This window comes from Amphiura filiformis, chromosome 15, assembly GCF_039555335.1.
Source record: "Amphiura filiformis chromosome 15, Afil_fr2py, whole genome shotgun sequence".
NCBI lineage: Eukaryota > Metazoa > Echinodermata > Ophiuroidea > Amphilepidida > Amphiuridae > Amphiura > Amphiura filiformis.
Genome location: NC_092642.1, coordinates 16,656,275 through 16,681,228, shown reverse-complemented (window position 1 = coordinate 16,681,228; position 24,954 = coordinate 16,656,275). Strand labels below are relative to the sequence as shown.

General features: G+C 36.6%; 1 protein-coding gene across 2 annotated transcripts in view; it reads left to right on the top strand.

Moving 5' to 3' along the window:
* Window positions 1-22,478, top strand: part of LOC140171323 (uncharacterized) — a 96,581-nt gene extending 74,103 nt beyond the window's left edge. For both annotated transcript variants that reach the window (XM_072194561.1, XM_072194560.1), the window contains exons 10-16: window positions 6,324-6,452; window positions 6,939-7,103; window positions 9,412-9,564; window positions 10,693-10,830; window positions 18,979-19,140; window positions 20,499-20,686; window positions 22,359-22,478. In XM_072194561.1, coding sequence (XP_072050662.1) covers window positions 6,324-6,452; window positions 6,939-7,103; window positions 9,412-9,564; window positions 10,693-10,830; window positions 18,979-19,140; window positions 20,499-20,686; window positions 22,359-22,448 — 1,025 coding nt within the window. In that variant the 3' untranslated portion in view covers window positions 22,449-22,478. The remainder of the gene's footprint in view (window positions 1-6,323; window positions 6,453-6,938; window positions 7,104-9,411; window positions 9,565-10,692; window positions 10,831-18,978; window positions 19,141-20,498; window positions 20,687-22,358) is intronic.
* Window positions 22,479-24,954: the final 2,476 nt, after the last annotated feature.

Here is a 24,954-nt window from a genome sequence, read left to right as displayed (position 1 = left end):
CACCACTAACCTTAATCCTAACCCTCATCACTTAATTCTAACCCTAATTCTAATCCTGACCATAATACTAACCCTAATCTCTTATAATCCTAACCAGTGTCATATTCAGCAAAAACCACCTAGTCCACTGGACAGGGTACTCATAGAAGTAACCTATCCCACCTGAGAGCAACCTGTCCATTTGTTTCTTTATATTATAAAAGGCCTAACAAATTGTATTGCCCTTTTTGACCTAGCTACCCTAACATCTAAATAAAAAATCACTTTTTTTTTTTTCATATTATTTTGAATTTGTATATTTGGTATAAAATACACAAAAATTATATGAAAATGTTTTGCCTGTTTGTAATTCGTACTGCACAACTCTAATATGTTTATATACAAGCCTAAGAAACTATATAAATCATTGTTTACCATGTGGTTTGTGGTGAACTTGCATTTCCTGATATTGTATGGGGTAAAAAAGTAAACTGACTGACCAACCCTGACTTTAGATCTCTAAGGGCAAAACAATTTTTAGGCCTAACTTTTGTCACCTTTGATTTTTGTAAATTGGGGCTGAAGCACTGTCTTAGTGTCTGATCATCAGTGGCGTACCGGGAAAAATTTCCAAGGGGGAAATTGCAAAGTCACCATAACATCACAAATGTGATCAATGTTCCGGTATTCCTCCACCCCCAGTCTGTATGTCATTTGCTAATTCAATAGTGGCAAAATTTCAGGCATCTGTTGGACGAGTAAAGTAGCATGTCCGGTGACAAAGCAGCCCATCTCGGATGTGCGGATGGGTACTATTTTACTCTGATCCTAATCCTAACCCTAACCTTGAACCTAATCCTAACCCAAAACCTAACCCTATTCCTAATCTATAAGGGTGGCGGCAGCTATTCTAAAGTCTTGCCGACTTCTTGTTTGTTGTGAAATGTTTCAAGCTGCTGAAATCTTTTATAGAAATTAGTGTATCTGGCACAGTTTTGGAAGAATACTGATTATTTTGACACTAGAGTTTCTAGTACCTTACCCTGAGTGTGACCCTAACTTGACCCTTCCCATCCCATCCTTTATCTTTAATATTCTTAATATAACCCTAACTTGAGTCAAAGTATATCTAAACTGAACACAATAGGTTCAACCTCACTCCCAAATTTACCAACCACATTCACTGCGCAAATCAAGAAGCAACTTAAGACTCATTTATTATTAATGAATAGCACTTTTTCACTAATCAACTTACAGACTTTGCTTCATGTTCTTATTTACTAAGTTTAGGGATTCCACCCTTAATCCAAATTTGCTGATTTAAGCACTGTAATCTCTTGACCCTTCTTATACTTTGCTTATCCTAAGTTATTGTTATATTGTTATATTCACATGTCTATGTCCATTTACCAAATGTCATGAAAATAAACCTCTCACAAAATCAAAAGCATTTGACAGATATGTCAAAACGGTTCATTTTTGTGTGACAGATGTGAGAGGAGCATTTCACAAAATGGAGAAAAGCCCATTAATTCAAGACACTTGACTGGATCTGGATGACCTTCCCTTCCCTCTATCCTGTGTAGGGTCTAATTGATTGAATGTTGTATAGGGAAATGTGATCTTCGTTCCATTGCTGGACTTACAGATTTTTGATTTTGTTGACTTAATTATGTTGTAAGATTTGCTTGTTGGTATTTTGGTTTGTCTGTATTTGATTTTGAACTGATTGGCATCTTATGAGTCATTTCTTAGATCTGGACCTGAAACCAGCCTCTGCTTATTGGGCACAGGGTTGATATATCAATGTTGAATTGATGTTGCAACTTCAATGGTTGAAATTATTGTCAGATTTGAAAAGTCCAACCGACATTGAATCAACGATGTCTCGACATTGATGGGTGTTAGAATTTAACCTGATATCAACCAAATTGCAACCGCTATCAACTTCATGTCAGAATATAGTTGAAAACGGACTGGTCTTGGGTTGAGGATGGACCACATTTCAACATGGGTTAAAATTAGATTGAAATAAATTTGGTTGAAACGAGGTTGAAATCAGGTTGATGATTGACAAATGGAATTAACACTGACTTTCAACTTGTGCGCACTTTGTGTTTTTGTAGTGTAATTGTTTAAAGTTCTCAGTTGAATTCACATCTTTTTGAGGTCTTTATGAGTAGTTGTTATGTCGGTATTATTGTTGTGTGTTTTAATTACATATTTGCTTGTTAATGTTAAAATTTCTTGATGTTTATTGCTCTGTGGTGTCCCTTTGTAAATTGTTTGTTCATCTTGTCAATCTTTTGAGGCATCTGCTTAATTTGTTCTGTAGATGTAGACACAGTCACTTCTCTTGTGAGTTTAAGCACTCTTCAATAACAGTTTGACATAATCACCCAGCAAACACAAAACGTTTTACAGGAAAAGTTAAATATCCGGTTATATAAAGGGTATAAAACATTCAAATATATTTTTGAAAACTTGCTGCAAAGCATTCCAACATAATTTTATTTAAGTGTTGTCAAAATATGTTACAAAAATGTTTGCCAATAATGATTTTACAATCACATTAATTTTGGCGACATTTGTAAAATGTTGTTTAAGTCAGAAACATTTTCATGACCTTTATATATAACCCAACATTTTAATTTTATTACCGTAACCACTCGGGTATAAGCCCACCCCCTAGATGGGCAATTTCACTTCAAAAATGGGGTGGGCTTATAACCGGGGAGGGCTAGTAGTTGAATTTAAAAATAAGAAAAATCTTCCCCATTTTGTATATGCCCAATGTATCAATAATTTCTATCATCTTTGTCAATTAAAAAAAAAAAAATTAAGTACCGTATGGAATGTAATGAGTGATAACTCGTAAAGGAAGCATCTTTCTGTTTTGATTTATTACTTTGATGAAATAGTTCTTTGGTATTGCCAAATTTGATTGCAAATTTGTAAGGTGGGCCCCTGAACCCCGGCCATTTAAAGCCAAATTTTTGGAAGGTCATTTTGGGGTCACCAGGGGTCATCTGAGGTCAAATTAGTAAAAACTGTCGTATGGGCATGAAACTTGGTTGGTACAGTCAAAATTTAAAGCCAAATTTTTGGAAGGTCATTTTGAGGTTACCAGGGGTCATCTGAGGTCAAATTAGTAAAAACTGTTGGATGGGCATGAAACTTGGTGGGTATAGTCAACATTTAAAGCCAAGGCATGAAACTTGGTGGGTACAGTCAACATTTAAAACCAAATATTTGGAAGGTCATTTCGGAGTCACCAGGGGTCATCTGAGGTCAAATTAGTAAAAACTGTCGTATGGGCATGAAACTTGGTGGGTAAAGTCAACATTTAAAGCCAAATTTTTGGAAGGTCATTTTTGAGGCCACCAGGGGTCATCTGAGGTCAAATGAGTAAAACTGTCATATGGGCATGAAACTTAGCACCGGGGTACAGTCAACCTTTAGAGCCAAATTTTTAGAAGGTCAATTCAGGGCCACCAGAGGGAATCTGAGGGCATATTAGTACAAACTGTTGCATGGGCATGAAACTTGGTGGGTACAGTTACCATCAGCCAGATAACCGCCAAATTCATTTACCTCTCTACCAAAAGTTATCGCAAAAGCAGGCGGTCACAAAAGCAGGCGAGACTCGTGGTTCGAGAACCGCCTTGTTACCCTCTGAAATGGCCTTTCCTGTGGTGCTAAATGTGCAAAACCATCTGGACCCCACCGGGGACCCTTAAGGGGACCCCCCGGCCGTGCTGGGCAAGAGTTCCGCTCGCTATGCTTAGCAAGTTCAGGATTTTTTTGGTCAGCTTGTGACATCTCTGACTGTTGTATTTAGTCTGAAACTTGGTGGGTAGTCACCAATTAGAGCCAAATCCTTATTCAGACTAACACTATTCTTGACATAGGCCTATTTTGATACATTTTGATTAGTTTAGACCCATTTGGACCCTTTTCCATCCAATTCCACCCGTTTGATCCATGTGGCTAAATAGTAATTCCCAAAATTGATTGATGTATCATTGTATGCTCTGCAAATGAGATAGCTACCAACCGACCAGATGTACCCATTGAATGTAATATGTCACATATACTCAAATGATTTCACCTGTTGCACATTCGACTTTCACTGTCACCATAAAGCACAGAGCCACAGCGCCATTGGTGCTCTTGTTAACTGATATTTTCTAAATATTTGTTCTTAAATGTGAAAGAAAAGCATTGATATGATTTTAAGAACTAGCCAAAATGACTACTGGGCTTATAGTGCACCCTTGTTCCCTGAATGGTTTAAAAATAGGGGTGGGCTTATAGCGAAGGTGGGCTTATACCCAGTGGTTACGGTTAAATGTTTAGGCGAAACCAAAACACATTTATAACGTTTTCCAAACATTTTTGTGTTTGCTGGGCTGGCACCTATTTCCTATATTATAGTACAGTAGCCTCTATCAATATGCACTTTTAGATTTTCATATCATGTAATATGTGATGAAAATTTTTTGATTACTTGTGCTCTTTTAATCAAATCACATGAACTATGTAGATCGTCATGTGTACAAATGATGTAGCATAATGTGCCTAGCACCTATATCACCTAACATCATATATATGTATCTAAAGCAAAATGTGAAAAATGTATGTCTCAGAAACTCTTTGCATAGCTATGTAGCCATAAACAATTGCCCCATGTTATATCCCTTTTTTTAGTTGCCAGAGGAGAATCAAATTAAAAAATTTTGTATTAAAGTGAGGAAAATGTTTTTGATCCCTGCTTTCTTACAGCATTTTGGACTGGTTAATTAATTATATAATATATTCATCTGAATGTCCAATTGAAATACAGCTTCTAAAATATTTAAGCTCAATCCTCTTCAACCCTCCCACCATTCTTACCATGTTGCTGATTGGCTCAATAAACCATAATAGTTTTTTCTTATTACCAGTCAACAGGTAGAACTCATGGGTTTAATTCAAAACAAGCATATATAATTGAAGACCGAATGAAAAAGACTAGTGTGCATCTGACGTCAGGGCAAGGCACGGCGTGATTGGTTGCTGACCTGTGCAGTACAGCATTTTTGGTCTAGTTGACAGGATACGCAAACTAGTCTTTTTAATTTGGTCTTCAATTTGTTTCTGAGAACACTTTTTTTTTACATTTTTTTAATACTTGATATTTAGTCTAGTCTTGCTAAGGTAAGTATATTCACAAAACAGACTACAATTGTTTTGATGAAATAAGATATTTTAAAAGATACTTGCAATGTATGTATATATATAATCATGGAAAAACAATTATCCTATTGAATAATTCCAAACATAACAATAACCAACCATAATTCCTAACCCTAATTAATACAGCTATATCCAATATCATGATCGATCCAGTTGAAATTTGACACAGCTCTGACACTTAACGTGCACATGGAACAACTTTATGTGACTGTCAAACCACAAGACATCACACATACACTACCTATAACTGCACTTAACTTGCTAAGCATGCAGTGTATGGGCATTGGTTGTTGAAATCCTTTGTTTAAGTCGATAAAAGCATGCAGAACCTCTGGACCTCTATAACACAGTCTTTTAAGGTGTTTTCATACACTCTTTGAGACCAAGAAGCAATCAGAGCAAGCGTTAGAAAAATACAAAACATGCATTGATTGTGTATATTGTGCACTCCGCGTCATACGCGCAGTGTTTCTCGCGCGTAAGATTGATTCATTTTTCGTGCGGGTTGATGCATTTATATTTCTTTCTATTTTCCAACATATTAGTGATAATTCGTTATAAAAACAGAAAAATAATGCATTTTTCTTTCTTTTCGTGGCTTGTGCATTAGACGCATCAACATCAGCGCGTGTGCATTATTTTGTCTAATTTCTCTCCCAACAAGTAATACGCGTTCATAACCTATAAATAATTTGCCTGTGTAATATTTTTCACCCTGATGTGGCAGTGACGTCAATGCGTTGAGGCAGCTGGTTCATGTGCGTCTTTAAGCGCATACAGCAGTGCTTTGAGCATCCGCTAGCTACTTCGCTAGCTATGTTTTGTTCTGTATGGTGAAAACATCATGAGTTCTTTTGTAAATTTGACACATTAAGGACAAAAAAAATATTGTTTTGAACAATTATTGTGTGGGTAGCAAAACAGTTAATTACCCTTGTGTGGGCTAGGTTTTACAGTTAGGCATGCCACCCACGAACTGTGCATTTTTCCTTTGTTTGATACGTATGATAAGCAACACCAGTGAGGGAGGCATACCATAATATTGTAAAATTGTGCCAAAATGTGATTATATGTTCAAATGTTCTTTTTTCCTATCCCTAAATCAGCTAATCCATGTAGTACAGCAGACCCAGATGTAGACAAGTGTGGTGAAAATGGCTCATGTCATCCCTATGGAGAGGAATATAACTGCACATGCAATGAGACCCACATGTTCAAAAATGGAACATGTCTAAGTAAGTCTTTCAGATCAGAATTATAGTTTTACATTTTGTGTGCGTTTTGTGACAAACACAGAAGTAATTTTACAGCAGCGTTTTCCTCATGGTTTTTCCACAGTGGTAAACGTCAAGAAGAAAACAAAGCGCTGAAAGCTAATCACTTTAGCAGCTAATCACTTGAGGACCACCAAAAATTAATGCAGATAACGGCAAATGCAATGTCTGAAAAATGCACAGAAAAATGTCTGAGTATACTGGCCTTTACATGTTAAGCTGAATTTACGCTTAGCGATAGTGGTGCATCATTTAATTTTACTTGATTCTTACAGCAGTGATCACACCCCTGAGGTTGCTGCACTTGCACGTAAAAGCAACGTACCACCCCTGCTCCTTGGTCATTAAGTCTCTGAATGTACACGTTTCTGGAACTTTAACCAAAACTTTTTTTTTTTAATATGGAAGAGGCTAAATGACTGTTTTGTTTCTTTTTGTTTTTCTTAGTTGATGAGTGCTATTCCACACCATGCAACGAATCAACCAGTGTGTGTCAGGTGTACCAAAATCTCAATTCTCCTCATAATATGAATTGGGACTATAAATGCTCATGCAAGAATGGATATCTACAGAGATATAATGGAAGAATTCCAGATTTGAAATTTTGTATTGGTGAGTCCAATAAAAATAATATTATTTTTGTCCGTATTTGAACTGCATGTTATTTGAATAATGTTTTCATGAAATTATAAACATTTATAAAGGGGGGTTATTTCATGGTACCTAAATTTTAGATTTTCCACAATTTCTTGATTCTTGAATGATTAAGCAGGGTAATATTACTCATACTTGGAAATTGGGCACAAGTGTTTCTCTGGCTATCTTTGTTTAGGGGAAAAAATAACCAGAGGCACCATTGCTTTGCATTGGTGCCCCTCAAAATGTGTAACTTTGAATGTATTCTTTAGCATGTGATTGATTGCCTTGGTGCCCTAGCAGGCCTTAGCAGAATTGCCTGGCTTCCCTCACAAATGCCAAAATGAACTTTTTTCCCTGCTTGTTTTTATGATGTTGAAATACACTAAGCCAAATAAAGAAACTTGTAATTTTTATAAGGTCATATCTTAAAATCCTGTGCATCAAAATGAACCAAATGTGGCCCAATGGTTAAAAAGGGCCGACCCTGATTTTGGCCAATTTTGGGTCGGTCAGTGGAGGGCCTTAGTATCAAAAAGAGTAGGGTGCTAACCCCTGACTGTCCCAATCCATCCTGGTGCTGTTTGAATACCGTAAAAACTCGATAGTTAGCATATGTGCTTACTATCAAGCGCTTTTGAAAAAATAATATTGTACCAAAGTCCGGCGCTTTACCAACTTGGCTAATGGGGTTGAGACACACATTTGCAGGTTTACTTGTTCTATATAACTATGTGTATTGATGATTTGCTCAAAACCCTTTACACTTTTGTGGATGGTGCTCTTCATGTTTGCATGTTTAAAAAGCGCTTGATAGTAAGCACATATGCTAACAATTGAGTTTTTACGGTATTCGCAATCTAAGTACAGATATAATATGTGTGCTGGCCCTGCCTGAGGAAGAAATAAACTGATTTTGATATCCACCATAAATAGCAGCGCTTTGAGACTACTGGTAGGTAAAAAGGCCTTTGCAATACCAAAATACAGGGTTCAAAAGAAATAACTCCCCCTAAAATTACAAAACATTTCTTTGCATAACTTGACATACATTTGGTTGATTTGAAAAATTTAAAAACTTATGAATAGAGGACTCTTTTTGCTACCCTCCCAATTTCCTTCTTTTTGAAAATCATTTTTTATTGGTTAAAAATTATCACTTTTTCCAAAAATGATGCTTTCAGAAAAAGTTGCACTTTTCAACATCCTATACATGTAATGTACAAAAACGTTCTCAATATCAATGTGTTCAATGTAATTGTTTAGTTAATTTGTCTTAAATTTTATGTATCCGATTACTCAGTCACCCATGCAATCATCTTTCATTAGAAAACAATGATTCATTGACATGGATTTTGACATGAATGGGGTTTTCAGTCGGTGTTTCGAAAATGGTAAAATCACTATACATTGTAGGAGTAGAAATAAGGTTTGCAGTGTAATGTTTATTTCTTTCGTTGGCTAGAAGAGATGAAAAATTTACTTGCAAATTGTTGACAGAAACAGTTGCACAAATCTAGAGCAACGGCTCCCTTGAATAAAGGCGTATACGACAAAGAAGAAATGGCCAACAAAGATTGGAGGTTGAAAGTCAGCATTCAACCAATTAACTGCATGCAGCCAATCTCTTGTGGCCACATCATGAGTGTTACTTCTTTATCCAAGAAAGCCACCATTTTAAATCAAAATGCAAGATGCTTCAATAGACCCAATACAGGTAAATGTTCACCCTTTTGGTCAAATTTATGCATGGCGAGCTCATTTCTCCTTCATAGTGATTTTATCATTTTGAAACAACTGCTGATTAAAAACTTCAAAGAAAATCTAATTTACGCCGAAATTAAGTTCAACAAATCTTTGTTTTGCACTGATTGATGGTTGCATGGGTGAATGAAGGATCAGAGACAGAAAGGTGAAGGACAAAAACAAGAATTAAATCAACCTTAACATTAATATCGTGAATGTTTTGTACATAAAGTGGTAAAGTGCAACTTTTTCTGAAAGCATCATTTTTGGAAAATGTGATTATTTTTACCCAAAAATATTGTTTTTGCAAATGAAACAACTTTGGGAGGGTTGAAAAACGATTCTCTATTCACAGCTTTTTGAATTGTTCAAATCAACAAAATATATGTCAAGTTATGCAAAGAAATGTTTTGTAATTTTAGGGGGGGGGGGAGTTATTTCTTTTGAACCCTGTATATGTATGTATATGACAATTTAAGTGAAAACATAATGCGTAATATCAACAAAGTTATTATCGTGTTTTTTTGCCATTTGACAGTGAATCCATGTTTCAGCAACCCATGTAACCATGGTAGTGACGTTATCAGTAACACCTGTAAAACACACACATCAAACGGTGGCTATGGCTATACATGCAAATGCAATGAAGATGAGGGTTATACACTCACTCAAGATAAAACAACTTGTGTTGGTGAGTATTTTGTTTTGGTTTGTTCGTTTCTGTTTTCGCCTCCCCTGAAAGAGACTATGCAATCACTATATCTGTATGTATGTGCGTGTATGTAGGGGTATCTGTCTGTTTTTTTGGGTGCTAATTTGATTTAAGTTTAGTAGAATAGTTGCCAATCTAAAGGTATCACAGCTAGTAAACTCATATTTGGTGGCAATGATGATCATTTGGTGGAGGTCTTATGAAGACCCAGCGGATGTTGAGGTCAAGGCTCATCTTGGAGTCAAATGAGGTCAATATATACCTTTTGTGACATTGGGGGATGGGGTTGGAAAAAATTTCTTGGAATTGTACTGAATCTAGCACCTTTAGGCGACAGAAGTACAAATGTGTGCGAAGCGCGTGCAAAAATTTGCCATATTGAAGCTAAACTGATGAAATATGGTACAAAAAATGGAATAAATTTGCACGAAGTGTGCACAATTTTGCAATGTGAGGGCTAAAATTGCCAAATATGAGGTTAATTTGGTCATAAACTGCATACAGGTGTCAACATTGATGGGATGATTGCATGGACCATCTCCCTTACAAAATATTGGGGGGATTTATCCCCCATCCCCCTGGGATCTACTTCTATGATATGCACAAATACTAAAAATCATATTTTCCCTGCAAGTAACAAATTATTACCGTCCATTGTTGGTCAAAATGCTTCTATTTGCCAAAAGGCACAATGGGCATTATAAAGACATGGAATTAATGAGCAATTTAAAGGAGTATTTTGTGATCCTAGCACCCTCTTTTTATGACATTTTTCAGCAGATATCCATGAAAAAAATTATTACCAAAATTTCAATTGATCCTGATTTTGCATTTGTGAATTATGCATGATTATGTCTATTACACTGCTCCATAGGCCACTATGTGTAATTTCATTCTGGTGCACCAGAACGTAATTCAAATTTTGTGATATTTTTGCTAAACAAATTATTATGCAAGAAAAAAATGTGTACATGAACATTGTGTAGCCAGAGCTTTCCTGTGGCATAAAAATCTCAACTTTTTTGAGAAAAGTGGGGGGGGGGGGATGAGATTGTGGATCACAGAATGCCCCTTTAAGTAAACACAACTTTCCCTCTGTTTCTGCAGTTGATCCATGTTTTTCTAAACCATGTGGTTCTGGAAAGTGTATGAAATTGGCAGATCCTGACAATATGAAGTCTATGGAATGGACCTACTCATGTGAATGTGATGAAGGGTTTATAAATGTCATCACAACCTGTAAAGGTAAGAATAATAAAACTGGATCATAAAGGTACAAAAATGTGTTTGTTTCCAATCGGCATAGAAGTTATGATGTAACAGGATTAATTACCATGAATACTATTTTTGAATATATATCACCCTGCACTACTATACTGCAGGTTGCTCTCATCACCTGTGTATGTCTGCAATCATTGATTGAATGCAATACTGCTCTCTTTAAAGATACTAATCTTTCTATAGAATTACGATCCAGGTCTTTATTCCTGTTCTTGGACATCTGTGGTTTAATGCATAGGTACCATGTTGTAACGCAGGGCAATATAATTGTATTCATATTGCTATGGTAGTTAATCCAATTATTACATCACTTCTGCGGCGAATAGATGGACCAAAAAATGACTAATTACCCTAAGACAGAGAAATTGAAAAACACTCGGACGCAAAAATTGCATGCATGTTGGCAATCAGACACGACAACCATTTATTGACTTTTGTTTAGGACCCGCACCAAGTACCTACACTCTCAGCCGTACTATAGCAAAATATATAATAGGAGATTCTCTAATCGAGCGAACAATACCCAACCCAAGACTCTAGCGATACAACGACCAAAGGCGCAGAGAAATCTCGTTTTGGAGACTCTCAATATATAATAGGAGATTCTCTAATCGAGCGAACAATACCCAACCCAAGACTCTAGCGATACAACGACCAAAGGCGCAGAGAAATCTCGTTTTGGATAAACCAACACGTGATCCAAACTTGCATTCGGGTAGCCGCCACCCGAAGCTCAAATTCTGAGCGTTTGACCCCGAACCCTTGGATCATTAAATCAAATATAATGGCTGGAAACTCAACAATAAATTACGGTACTGGTGCATACAGGTCAGACGCTCCCGAGTGGAACAATTCCCGAGACTCTCAACAGGTGATCGACCTGAAGTTACAAAGGATAAAGTATTAATGTTAGCATTCTATGACATGTACATATATCATAATAAATAAATACAGAAAAGATAATTCAAAACCCAGCATTATTTTCTTTTGCTTACTGTGTGAAGTCTTTGACCTTATAAAAGACTACTTTACTGTTTTTGATGACACCTGTGCCTGCATGTAACAATACGATTGTCAATTCCTGTACATATTAAGAATTATATAGTTTTGACGACTTACTTTCCCTCTTGAACTATCATCCTAAAAAGGTTGATACAGAACAATTATATAAAATTTTATGTAGCAACATATTGAACACATGATCTAATTAAACAGTGTACATTGTATCTTTGAAGAACTGAGAAAGGGAAATTAATTGCAAGTCACATGTAATTTTAATGATTGGCGTCAACTCTTTATTCCTCCCTCCTTATCTACAGGGACCATAATTCTTGATTTTTCTTTTAAACTTACAGACACTTAAATGCTTTAATTAGCTATTTAACACACTACCATGTAGTAGATAAAATATATCTGTATTTATACAGGTCATTATCTCATTACTGTCACACATAATTATATTTTACTTCCTTCTCACATGTCCACACAGGGAGCGGTGGGTGGGAAGATTTTTGTTGTTGTCGTGTCCAATACAAAACCAACAGTGAATAAATCACCACCTAATCACGCCCGAAACCCTTGAAAAATCCATTGGTTCCCGGTCGAGCCAAACAATACAAATTTATCTGCATGACAATGATTGACCTCTGACCCAGTAAACAATAACATGGATTCGCCCATTTCTTAGCTAGGTAAATTGAGTTTAACTTGTTGCACTGTGTTAAACTTTATTACCCTAAGACAGAGAAATTGAAAAACACTCGGACGCAAAAATTGCATGCATGTTGGCAATCAGACACGACAACCATTTATTGACTTTTGTTTAGGACCCGCACCAAGTACCTACACTCTCAGCCGTACTATAGCAAAATATATAATAGGAGATTCTCTAATCGAGCGAACAATACCCAACCCAAGACTCTAGCGATACAACGACCAAAGGCGCAGAGAAATCTCGCTTTGGAGACTCTCAATATATAATAGGAGATTCTCTAATCGAGCGAACAATACCCAACCCAAGACTCTAGCGATACAACGACCAAAGGCGCAGAGAAATCTCGTTTTGGATAAACCAACACGTGATCCAAACTTGCATTCGGGTAGCCGCCACCAAGCTCAAATTCTGAGCGTTTGACCCCGAACCCTTGGATCATTAAATCAAATATAATGGCTGGAAACTCAACAATAAATTACGGTACTGGTGCATACAGGTCAGACGCTCCCGAGTGGAACAATTCTCGAGACTCTCAACAGGTGATCGACCTGAAGTTACAAAGGATAAAGTATTAATGTTAGCATTCTATGACATGTACATATATCATAATAAATAAATACAGAAAAGATAATTCAAAACCCCACACAAGGGACTTATTTTATAAGGAACTTGGTTAACTCCCCCCCCTCCCCCCCCTTAAACTTGTTTGTTCACTTTGCCGCACGGATACCATTACCTAAACCTCCTCTAACACTCCTGGAGGATACACAATGGAATGAGGCACATGTTTAAATTTGACTAGCGCATTTGAGAGCGTCTGCTTGAATACCAGAAACCACATGGTGATGGATGAACCAGATATATCTGCCTATGTTTGATAATGCTACTGATAACTAACTGGTGCCTCAATGAAGGATTTTATTGTTGGCACATTGAAATATAAATCACCGTTTGGCTCTGTGCCACTAATTGTTCATTAGCATAAAACAGCACTAAAATTTCTTTGCTGGATATTGACTGTAATCCATATAATTAAACAACCCAATCACTGGGTTCCGTATGTGCGGTTGTGCGTAAGTGTACTGGCTAGGGTGTCTTACTCGGATTACAAGGTCTATTTCACTACACAACAGAATAGCCCGATTTCTGCCTGAGATAGACGAAAAGATTTTTGGTAACTAAAAGTTTGCGATGTTGATAATCAAAAAGCTCAAATCAACTTCTTCATATATTTGAAGAAAGAAGAATTAACTTAAGAGGCGTAAATTCATCCAACTTCGCATTGGTAGTGGACAACATATACAAAAACAATTTATACAATTTTGCAGAGTTGGACGAAAAGGGTCGACATGGGAAGTCCATTGGACAAATGAATCTCATGGGACTTGGAATATCATTAATATCTGGGTTTCTAAAAATTGAATTGCATGGTACGTAAAATCTTACAAGAAACAATTTATACAGTTATGAGCCCTCTGATATTATATTGATGTGCTTTATGTTATGTAATAGTATGACTATACGGGGGTTTATATATCTCAACAACACATATATTCTGTTGTACATTTGAAATTAATAACATTGAGTCAATCGTGCTGGTTTTTGTTTGATTAAGTCTGTGTTAAAGGGAAGTAGGAATCAACTCCAGGTTGGCATGGGGTAGCTAGACTCTGGGGCCAAGTACTATGCCCTCATTTTTTCTAGTTTTTTTTGTGAGGTTGCGCAGTCGGCTAGTTATCGCGTTGATTTCTTTCAATATCCTATTGTGAACATACAATATAGAGGTCAATGTATCTCGCAGCATATAGAGCCAGCACAATTAGTAGTGTTATTGTGGAGAATTCCATTTTGCGTCGGAAATATGGGACCAATGTGGCTAACAGCATTCTGCCTGATGTTTTGCTTTATTTTATTCTATTTCAGCACTCTCGACGTTCATGCGACCCTTTGTTCCTGAGTTGCCTTACCAAAGCGCCGGTCATGGCTAAATCATGCACAACCCATCTTTCAAATTTCCACTACTCGACATCGAAGGAATGATCAAATTAATATTTCCCATGCAAAGTTCAACTGCGGTTGATCAAACGATGCTATTATATACACCAAGAGAAGCCTTAAAGTGTTTACTTTTTCGTTAGCTGGACACTGAACTTCGGAACTTATTTGGTTCAATAGACTTCTGACAGTACAATTTGTGTAAAAGATGCATGCTCTCCCTTGTATTGCTCGTGCGTAAGTTCAGTTTCGAGATGACACAAAATTTTTCCATATGCTTCGCTGTGCATGTCAAAGTCTACTGTCGCCTCACACAAAGTCTAGTAGTCACTAGCAATTATATGGTTGTCCAGGTGTACATGTACATACAGGTCAGGCTTCTTTCTTACCACCAGCATCAACGTGTCATTGGTATCGCCTGCAATATAAATAAAAGGGAAAAAAATGGGAAACAACCTGCCAGCACATCTATACTAATTACCCTGTGTAACTTGAGATTTTGTTTGTGATCCAACACAGGTAATCGGAGACAGATGATTATTTAATTTGTATTAATTTCTTCCCCGACCATTTTTATGTACCATCGTGTTATGTGGATAAGCATGACAAATTATTTGTGCGATCTATTCTCATACAAATTTAACCCTTTCAAAATATGACATTTACTAATTACTAATTCCAGAAACTGAAGCAATCTTTGCCTTAATTACCCTTAATCCACAATAAAAATGCTTTGACACAAATTATACTTGTCATTGTATCACAAATGCAAGCGCTGAGGGAACACATTTTCCCCAATTTTCACACAATCGGCTTTTACTTACTTGACCTCAGGAATTTTTTATCCCGCTTTTTTATGAAATCCTTCTCTACATTAATTAGTTCTTTGACCCTGCTCAACGATTTTACCTAATCAGATATCTTTATATTGGTTTCATGACCACCCAATCTACTTAAGACTTTAAATTGACCCCCTGTGGCCAACAGGGAGATAACTCCTCCTCCTTAAATCACCATCCAAATATTTGATGACCTGAGAATTACCACAAGATTATTAAACTATCCAAAATCCTTCTTTACCAAGTTTTATGATCTAAAATCTTCCGTTGAACTTCTGAACTTCAAATTACTAATACCATCAAGTTCTATAAAGACTCGAAGAGCTCGCACACATTCCCGTTGAGCATGTGAACAAAGCCAAACAAGGGATGCAAGGGATGTGCGTTCATATCAATTTCTCCCTATACTTAAAAAAGGTATGCAACTATGATCAAAATCCCTCACACAGACCGTAAACACACATGATAAACCCTGGTCTTTCATTATTATTATTATTTTTTTTTTTCAATTTTCAATCCAAATCCAATTTTCAATCCAAATCCAAATTCAATCCAAAGAAAAGAGCATTGCAAATTTTTTTTTTTTTTCAATTTTCAATCCACATCCAATTTAAAATCCAAATTCAATCCAAATCCAAAGAAAAGAATATTACAATTCCAGTCCAATCAAATTTCCAATCCAAAATTCAATTTTAAATCCAATTCAAACCAAAGAAAAGAGCATTGCAATGTTTATTTATTTATTTTTTATTTTTTATTTATTTATTTTTTATTTTATTTTTTTCAATTTTCAATCCACATCCAATTTTCAATCCAAATTCAATCCAAATCCAAAGAAAAGAACATTACAATTCCAGTCCAATCAAATTTCCAATCCAAATCCAAAATCCAATTTTAAATCCAAATTCAATCCTAAGAAAAGAGCATTGCATGTTTATTTATTTATTTATTTATTTATTTATTTTCAATTTTCAATCCACATCCAATTTTAAATCCAACTTCAATCCACATGCAATTTTAAATCCAACTTCAATCCAAATCCAAAGAAAAGAACATTACAATTCCAGTCCAATCAAATTTCCAATCCAAATCCAAAATCCAAGTATTCAATAACAATTCTAGTCTAGGGACATATCGGGGCTTGCCTTATTTATCGATACATGTTGTCACAAAACTACAACCCGTGACTAAAATTAGACCTACACTATATGACCACTTTATGGATGAAACTAGGTTACCTTATAGATAAGGCATTATGCCACAATCAAACCAAATTCAACCAAACAAAACAAAACTAATGCATTAACGACTCTGTCATGTAAATTATATACTTTTATGCAGAGATAAAGCTTAGACATAATCGTCCATTATGAAGGTAAATATCCCGGGGTAAATATACTCATGATACCCTTCCTTTCAATAAGCCACAAAAACCTGGCCTGCTAATGTTATACTAACAACTATCACCCTAAATATGCTTGCATTAACATAAAAAGGTGAAATCACACCTAGAAATTGTCTAAAATTTTACCACAAACGTCCAATACGCTTAAATACGCCAGGGGGACGGGCTGTCTTTACCCCATTTTGACGAACGAGGAGACGGGAAATTGCACAAGGATTTTTCCAGATTTTTTATGGCTAAAATAAATTGCCTTTGCTACTTAAAACTATTATCATTATTATTTCCCAACCCAATCACGTAACCGTTGACCGACATTATCATCGTCTTACATCTTCCCTTTTGTTATCCTATTTTTATTGATTTTGTTATTTACAAGTATGAACATAAAATTGACCATCTGTAAATTCTCTACTTACGACTTTCAAGCTTTTAATACGTGAAGTCGAAAGCCTAATGATCCCAACATTTTTTAAATTTTAACTATAAAAGGGATCCCTTGATTGATAACCACATTAATTAAAACTGACAATATTTCTTGGCACTGCTTGAACTGAAATCGGCACCAAATTAAAATACGACTGTCAACTTTACCCTAAAAACATACCCGATTGCATCGTCATTGATTTGCAATGGGAAGTCATTGTTTGCCAATCGGGATATCGATTGATTTCGCCCAAGTCAAATCCTCAAGGACCCTTACGTCATAATGAGCGCGACTTTTATTACTCCTTGCCTTATTTGGATAATGAGCTACGTACATGTTCGTTGAAAATCCCTCCCCCGTTTTGTATTTGGGGCCATAACAATTCCACCTCATATTAATTATTCATAGAACCACACTTGATAAACATTAATATTAAATGCGTAAAGCCACAGGAATTGCACAGTTTTGGAGCACTTTTCGTGTGCAAGAGAACCCCATTAAATATTATTTAGATGCCTTCAAATACAATTTCAACTCCCGCATTTATACATAAATTAAATAAATTTATTCTCACCCGGAAATTCTCCGTCTATAATCAGAAATTACTCAACCACGAATTTCATGAAGTCTTGAAGATGACTGCTCGCGTGCATGTTGCACCGGTCAGTGGGATACGCCTACCGTAAATTTCCACGACGATTGTATAGAATACTGACTTCGGCTAGCTCACAAAACGTGCACAAAATGTTGATATTACTACATGTATCAATATTTTTTACATCCAAGTTTTAGCGCTGCATAGATGACTGGAGTGACCTCTGCGGTTTTGCTGACAATTACATTTTTGTATCACGTAAACCAGCGCCGAACTCGCCTCCATTAAATTCGGAACCTGAATCATGATTATATTGTTGTGCAGGAAGCAGAAACAAGGTAGAAAGATAAGCGTGTCCTTGTTATTGATGCAGTAAACGTGCACATTTTAAGCTTCCCAAGGCTTGATTTTTTATCATCAATCAGTCAGTTGTTTATGTCTTATGAAGTTGCTGTTGATTTCTAAGAATCGGTAACCGAAGATTTTTGTTGTTGTCGTGTCCAATACAAAACCAACAGTGAATAAATCACCACCTAATCACGCCCGAAACCCATGAAAAATCCATTGGTTCCCGGTCGAGCCAAACAATACAAATTTATCTGCATGACAATGATTGACCTCTGACCCAGTAAACAATAACATGGATTCGCCCATTTCTTAGCTAGGGTAAATTGAGTTTAACTTGTTGCACTGTGTTAAACTTTATTTGCAAAATACAATTTTTTTTTAAAAAGGTGCATAACTCTTGAATAACCTTCATGCCTATGTGTAATAATGTGCTCTATTTTGTGAAATGTACGTATGAAGGGTATTCCCAAGTTATTGCCTTAAAAAAGGGCTAAGGATATTAACATGTGGCAAAATAAGGGCGACACATTCGCCCACACCCGAATTTGACATTTCTTGATACTAATTAAATCAAACACTAAGATGTATTCTTTCACTCATCAAAAATTACTGTTTAATAATTACTTCCTACCGCTTTTTCTTAATTTAAGAATCAATTGCAATCTTTCCAACTCTAAGAAGTCACATGGCTCAGGTAAAGCCAGCTATGAATGTGAAAATGAACTTGTATTTTCAAGACAATACTTTATAGATATTTGATATTTTGTATGGTTTTTTTTTCAATACTTCCAGCTAATCCGTGCATTTTAAACAGTACCAATCTTACTCCATGTGGTCCAATGGGAAAATGTGTGTTTGGTACTACATCTAATGGTAGAGATGTCAGCTATAACTGTACATGTAATAATGGCTACTATGAGGGAATGAATGTTGATGGAATCAAGACCTGCAATCGTAAGTTTTATTCTTTCTTTGTTTCTTTCATATTGGTTTAGTTAATTGTATAAAGCTTGGCAATCAAATTAACATAGGAGACATGTATATAGCACAATGTTGAATGGAAATATTCCCTTCCTTGGGCATCCAAGATGGCCACCGTGCCATGAGCAGCCATCTTGGATATACAGTAGAGAGAACGCACCACCATTAAACATGCTTTGAAATACACAGGAGCATTTTGGATCTCATTTTGCCCATGAAAAAAACGTATTTCAGATATAAAGCTTGGTATCAAATTTATTCTTAGGTGACACAATCGGGTCCATGGATGCCAAAGACAGCAAATTTGAAATTGAGATAAAGGCAAAAATATGGAGTAAAAACAATAAAATACATAAAAAAATACACATCACAAAACTTCATAACTTTAGAACCAAGTATGCTAGACCTTTGGTGTTTTCAGAAAAAAGGTCCAAATTAACCCCAATAAAATCTTTTCGAAACTGGACATTGTTCAAATTTATGCCAAAACTTTGTCTACTTGTTAGCCAGCATATCATGTAAACAAAAACGTTATTTAGCTTTCCCTATCACTGGCTATCGGCCTAAGGACATCTTAATTAAATCCTGTGTCTCAACGCTTGTGCTAAATTGAAAACCCAATGCGGAATGCTGTGTTTTTTTAAATGAATTTTTTTTGTGTATTTATTTTTATGTGTCAGTTCAGGATTTCGGACAAGAATTTTGTGCAAACATTATCCAATGTTGCAAATGTTGGAATAGTAGACAAATTAAGTCACTGCTATTTTGCAAAAAAAATCTGAAACTTATGATCAAATATGAATTTGAGGTTTTATTTTTGCCTTTTAAAAGAAATAAAAAGACATAAAAAAAGAATTTATTGATTTTCAAAGAGGACTACGCACAAGATTTTACTAACGTGCACGGCAGCTTTGAGACACAGGATTTAATTAAGATGACCTAACTGAAAGCTATCCCATGGGGGGGTATGAGAGGGCAAATGCTCCTCATGCCCCCAGTCAGAACTCTTACCCCCCATAAAAACACTAAATTATGAAAATTTCACTTTTTTGTGGTAATTTGTTGATTTGCCCCCCCCAAACCGGAAACAAATCCTGGCACGGCCACTGGCACCAAGTGGGGAAATTTTCACCAAAACTTGGGCTTTGCAAAAGAAAAACAATCATGATGCAAATTTTCCCCCTTCCGCTGAAATTTACTTCCCCACCAAAAACCCCACACCCCTGGGAAAAATCCTGATGACACCACTGTGTACCTCAATTATTGTCAACAACAGTCATTATCATAAAATACCAAATAGATAACACATATTTTGTCTATTTATTTTGCAGTGAACAAAATATCAGTGGAAAAAATCTTAGCAGGTGTCTTGGGATCAGTAGTTGGAGTGTTAATTCTAGGCCTAATAGCTTTCTGTACACAGAGGAAATTGCACCACAGACGCCAACTAGAGCAAGAAGAACTCTTCAAAATCAGCATGGACTATTGGAGAAGAGTGCTTATCCATCTATCCAACCAGGTATGGGCAATGTTAAAGGGAGTCTCTGGCAATCATAACATTATGCCTTATATGTAAGAAGAATAATTATCAAGCACAAATCACATGGTTTTATTTAAAACAAACTCATATTGACCATAAAAATGAATATAACAGTCGGCTCTCAACACGCGATATTCAAAATTCCCGTGCCGAAATTGTCCAAGTGCAATGACGTAATGGTTATTTGTGCTCATTTGTAGTCAGCCTTCATTGTATTACTGGGACGTAATTGCACTCGACAATTTTGGCGCCCGGGAATTTTGAATATCACATGTTGAGAGACTGATGTTTTTATTCGTTTATTGAGAGTGAGGAATCGCAGGAAAGGCTAATGTGAGACATTGATCCCTTGTTTGGTTAATTCATCACTGGACATGGCAGCAGATATAACTAAGAATATGCTGCCATATCCTGATATGAATTAACCTTATGAATTAAGAAATAGAAAAATGATAATTATAGGTTAATAATTGCGCATCAGTTATTTGGAGGGCATGGTGAAAAATCTAAACATTTTGCCTTTGGAACCTTTGGCTATTTCGATGTAAAGCAAAATGTTTAGATTTTTCACATGCCCGATATATAACTGATGCAAAGTTATTAACCAAATTCATAACCGTCATTTTTAACTCATCACTCAACCAAATCTCAAGATTTTATTCTCGAAATTTTTATCAAAACTTGTACTTTGCCCTTCAAAAGACATCATCTAACGACCAATTTGAATGGGACGCAAATATGGCGTGATACGTGGAAGTTATGAATAAACAATAGGAACTTTTGAAAATTAATGTACAACACTGAATAGTATAGTGTTCATGTAAAAATGCAATAAAAATTAATAGTAACTTTGCATTAGATGCTTTTTAAATACATGGCGGAATTGATTGTTCGATTTTCACATCAGGACAAATCCAGACTATTTATACTAATTTTTCACATCCTAGAACATGACATCCTGTCCACCCTCCATCTGATCAAATCGAATGAATTTGTTAACATGAGCTTATTAAACTCTGTGGGCACTGCCAACCTTATCATCTGTCTCTTACAACTGTTTTGATTGGTTGCAAGAGAGCCAATCAAAAATATAGTCGGTCAGGTTGAAGGGAATTGTAAGTTGAATATTGCTGAGAGATCTAAAAGCTATTTTGATTAGTTACTCAGATGATGATATCATGTAATTAACCAATCAGAGGCACTGTAAGAAAGGCAGTAGTGCTCATGGGGTTAATGGGGTACTACACCCCTGCCCAATTTTGTGTCGATTTTTGCATTTTTCTCATTTTATTTCAGCACAGACAACAGTTGTGGAGTTACAGTCAAAATGAGGGAAAACCAATATTTGATCAATAAATCAATAACTACTTGCCTTGAGTTGCTGAATTTTCAGTGCAGTAGTTGTAGTCCTTGCCCCTATAATATACATATCTTACTTGTCATCAATGCGCTATAATTTTTGAGAAAAATGAAAAAATAGGCACAAAATTGGCCAGGGGTGTAGTACCCCCTTAAGGATGTGGTGTGTAATTTTCACACAATATAAGTATAACATGTTTCATCTGACAATATTTCAAGTACTGGTTTGCCAAATGTTTCATGTGAACCAGTAGATTCATAATAATATTATGTTCTTATTTTCTCTTTTTAGGACTTAATGGGCAAGCAGGTAGAGACACAAAAGTTATTGAGACACGGAGTCAACTCCCCGTGTTTTTATCTTGTATTAGGAAGATCATGAAAAGCACAAAGAATGTGTCCGGACATTGGCCGCCTTTCTTCACAATGACTGCAGTTGTAAGGTGCGTCTCGACATGTGGGAAACCACTGAGATTGGTGACACAAGGGCGTGGCTTATAGACCAGCTTGTGAATGCTGACAAGGTGTTGATCATCTTCTCCAAAGGCGCTTTGGAAAAGTGGCAACAAAGACGAGATGATGGGGGAACAACTGGAGCATTAGGCGATATGTTCTTACCTGGTTTTAAGTTTGCTGTGGATGAGTTTGAAAAGAATCCAGACTTGTTAAAGACTAAATATGTGGCGGCATGTTTTGAATATTTTCCAAAGCAGGATGTTCCCTCTGATATGGGCACCGTTCCAAAGTTTGTGGTACCAAATAATCTGGAGCAGCTGTACATGCGACTTCATGATATCCCTCTGGCCTCACCTCTGTCCAGGAGACGAATTAAGGTTCTTCAGCCTCGGTCATATCACTCAACAAATCTAGGTGCTTTGCTACATGATGCTATTGAAGGGATGAAAACCCTAATCAGGGAAAACCCAAATTGGTATGAAACAAGATATAGGCGAGGGATATCAGCAGGTTCAGGGTACGAATCCCTATCAGGAGATCTCTCTCCAACACAAGACAATGGTGCTGGCCTACGATCTTTTTTTGAGTTGGGAAATAGTAGAGAAAGCCTTGAGAGTAAGTTTACAGATCATTTTAACTTAGTGTCACATGATTCCGGCTTCTACGGAGGAACCGCTTATGATCTACGACAAAAACCACCTGATGATATCATGAATGATGGAGGTAAATCATACGAGGCAGAGCATGACATCGCTATGGCGCAAGTGATGAATGAAAACAGTATCAGCCAATCGGATACAGAGAGCACGTCTTCATTTGACCATCGAGCAGAGCAACAACCTCTGAGAACTTTGAACTCTGGTGATTTTGAGATCCATACGCAACCACCGGAGTATGCTCGAATGGACTCTGGGATTGAATTCTCAGATATTCACCTTGTTTCAACACCATTTATCAGAGACAACTCAATTGACACACCAGTGTAGATATTGACAGCACCATGTATTTGTTAGCATGCTAGGGATATTTGCTGTCGTAGTGTGACATTGACATTGATTGTTGCCTGGTCAACTGGTTCACGCTTTCTGGAACCATGATTAAAATGATCACAACACAGAAACAACTCGATTGACACCCAAGTGTAGATATTGACTGCACCATGTATTTGTTAGCATGCTAGGGATATTCGCTGTCATAGTGTGACATTGACATTGATTGTTGCCTGGTCAACTGGTTCACGCTTTCTGGAACCATGATTAAAATGATCACAACACAGAAACAACTCGATTGACACCCAAGTGTAGATATTGACTGCACCATGTATTTGTTAGCATGCTAGGGATATTCGCTGTCATAGTGTGACATTGACATTGATTGTTGCCTGGTCAACTGGTTCACGCTTTCTGGAACCATGATTAAAATGATCACAACACAGAAACAACTCGATTGACACCCAAGTGTAGATATTGACTGCACCATGTATTTGTTAGCATGCTAGGGATATTCGCTGTCATAGTGTGACATTGACATTCATTGTTGCCTGGTCAACTGATTCATGCTTTGTGGAACCATGATCAAAATGATCACAATACAAATTCAATGGGTTGTTAACAGGTGTGCAAATAAGCGTGAACCAGTAACCAAGGTATGACATATTCAGTACAACGGCAAATTTTTCATAATAGTCAGTGTTTGCCTGACATATCCAGAAGTACATGAAGACAGCCTCACTGTGTTGTTGCCTTCATGTTAGCATTTCCCTGATACGAAATCAAACTTTTGGAATTGTTTTGTCAAGAAGTATTTATTTTAAGGCATGTTTTGTGATTTACCTTATGAGTGCAAAGGTTAGTGTCCGCTACATGTCCGAGGGGGTGAGATGGCCCAGCCAAATCTCAGCAAAAGCAACCAATGGGGGAGAAGCGATCAATTGGACTGGCGTTATGCCAACCGACAGAATGCATATACTCAGTGTTAGCCATGGCCAGGGACAGGCGATTTGCGCGAAAAAAAAAGCAAATTGCGCGGAATTGCACGGAACTTTTTTTTCAGTGCAAATCATGTATCCCTGCCCATAGGAAAAAAAATAGCCAATTGTGCGGAATTGTGCGGAAAAAAGTTCCGCGCAAATCGCCTGCCCATGGCTATGGCTTGGCTTGTACAGCTTATTAGAATTACAACTTATGAAACAAAGCTATCTTATCCCTCAATGAAGTCATGACAATAGGCTAATTTGGTGTATAGGATAGATTTCAGTGGTGAAAACTGATTTATCTTGAGTGCTATTATATCTTTACATTAAAAACTGAATGTTTTTAAAAACCTTCAGTTATGAATTAAAATTCAGATTTACATGTTGTGCTATGATTTGAACCCAAGCTATTGCGCTACAGTTCAGGGTTTGTATACATGACTCATTCTGACAGACTTAT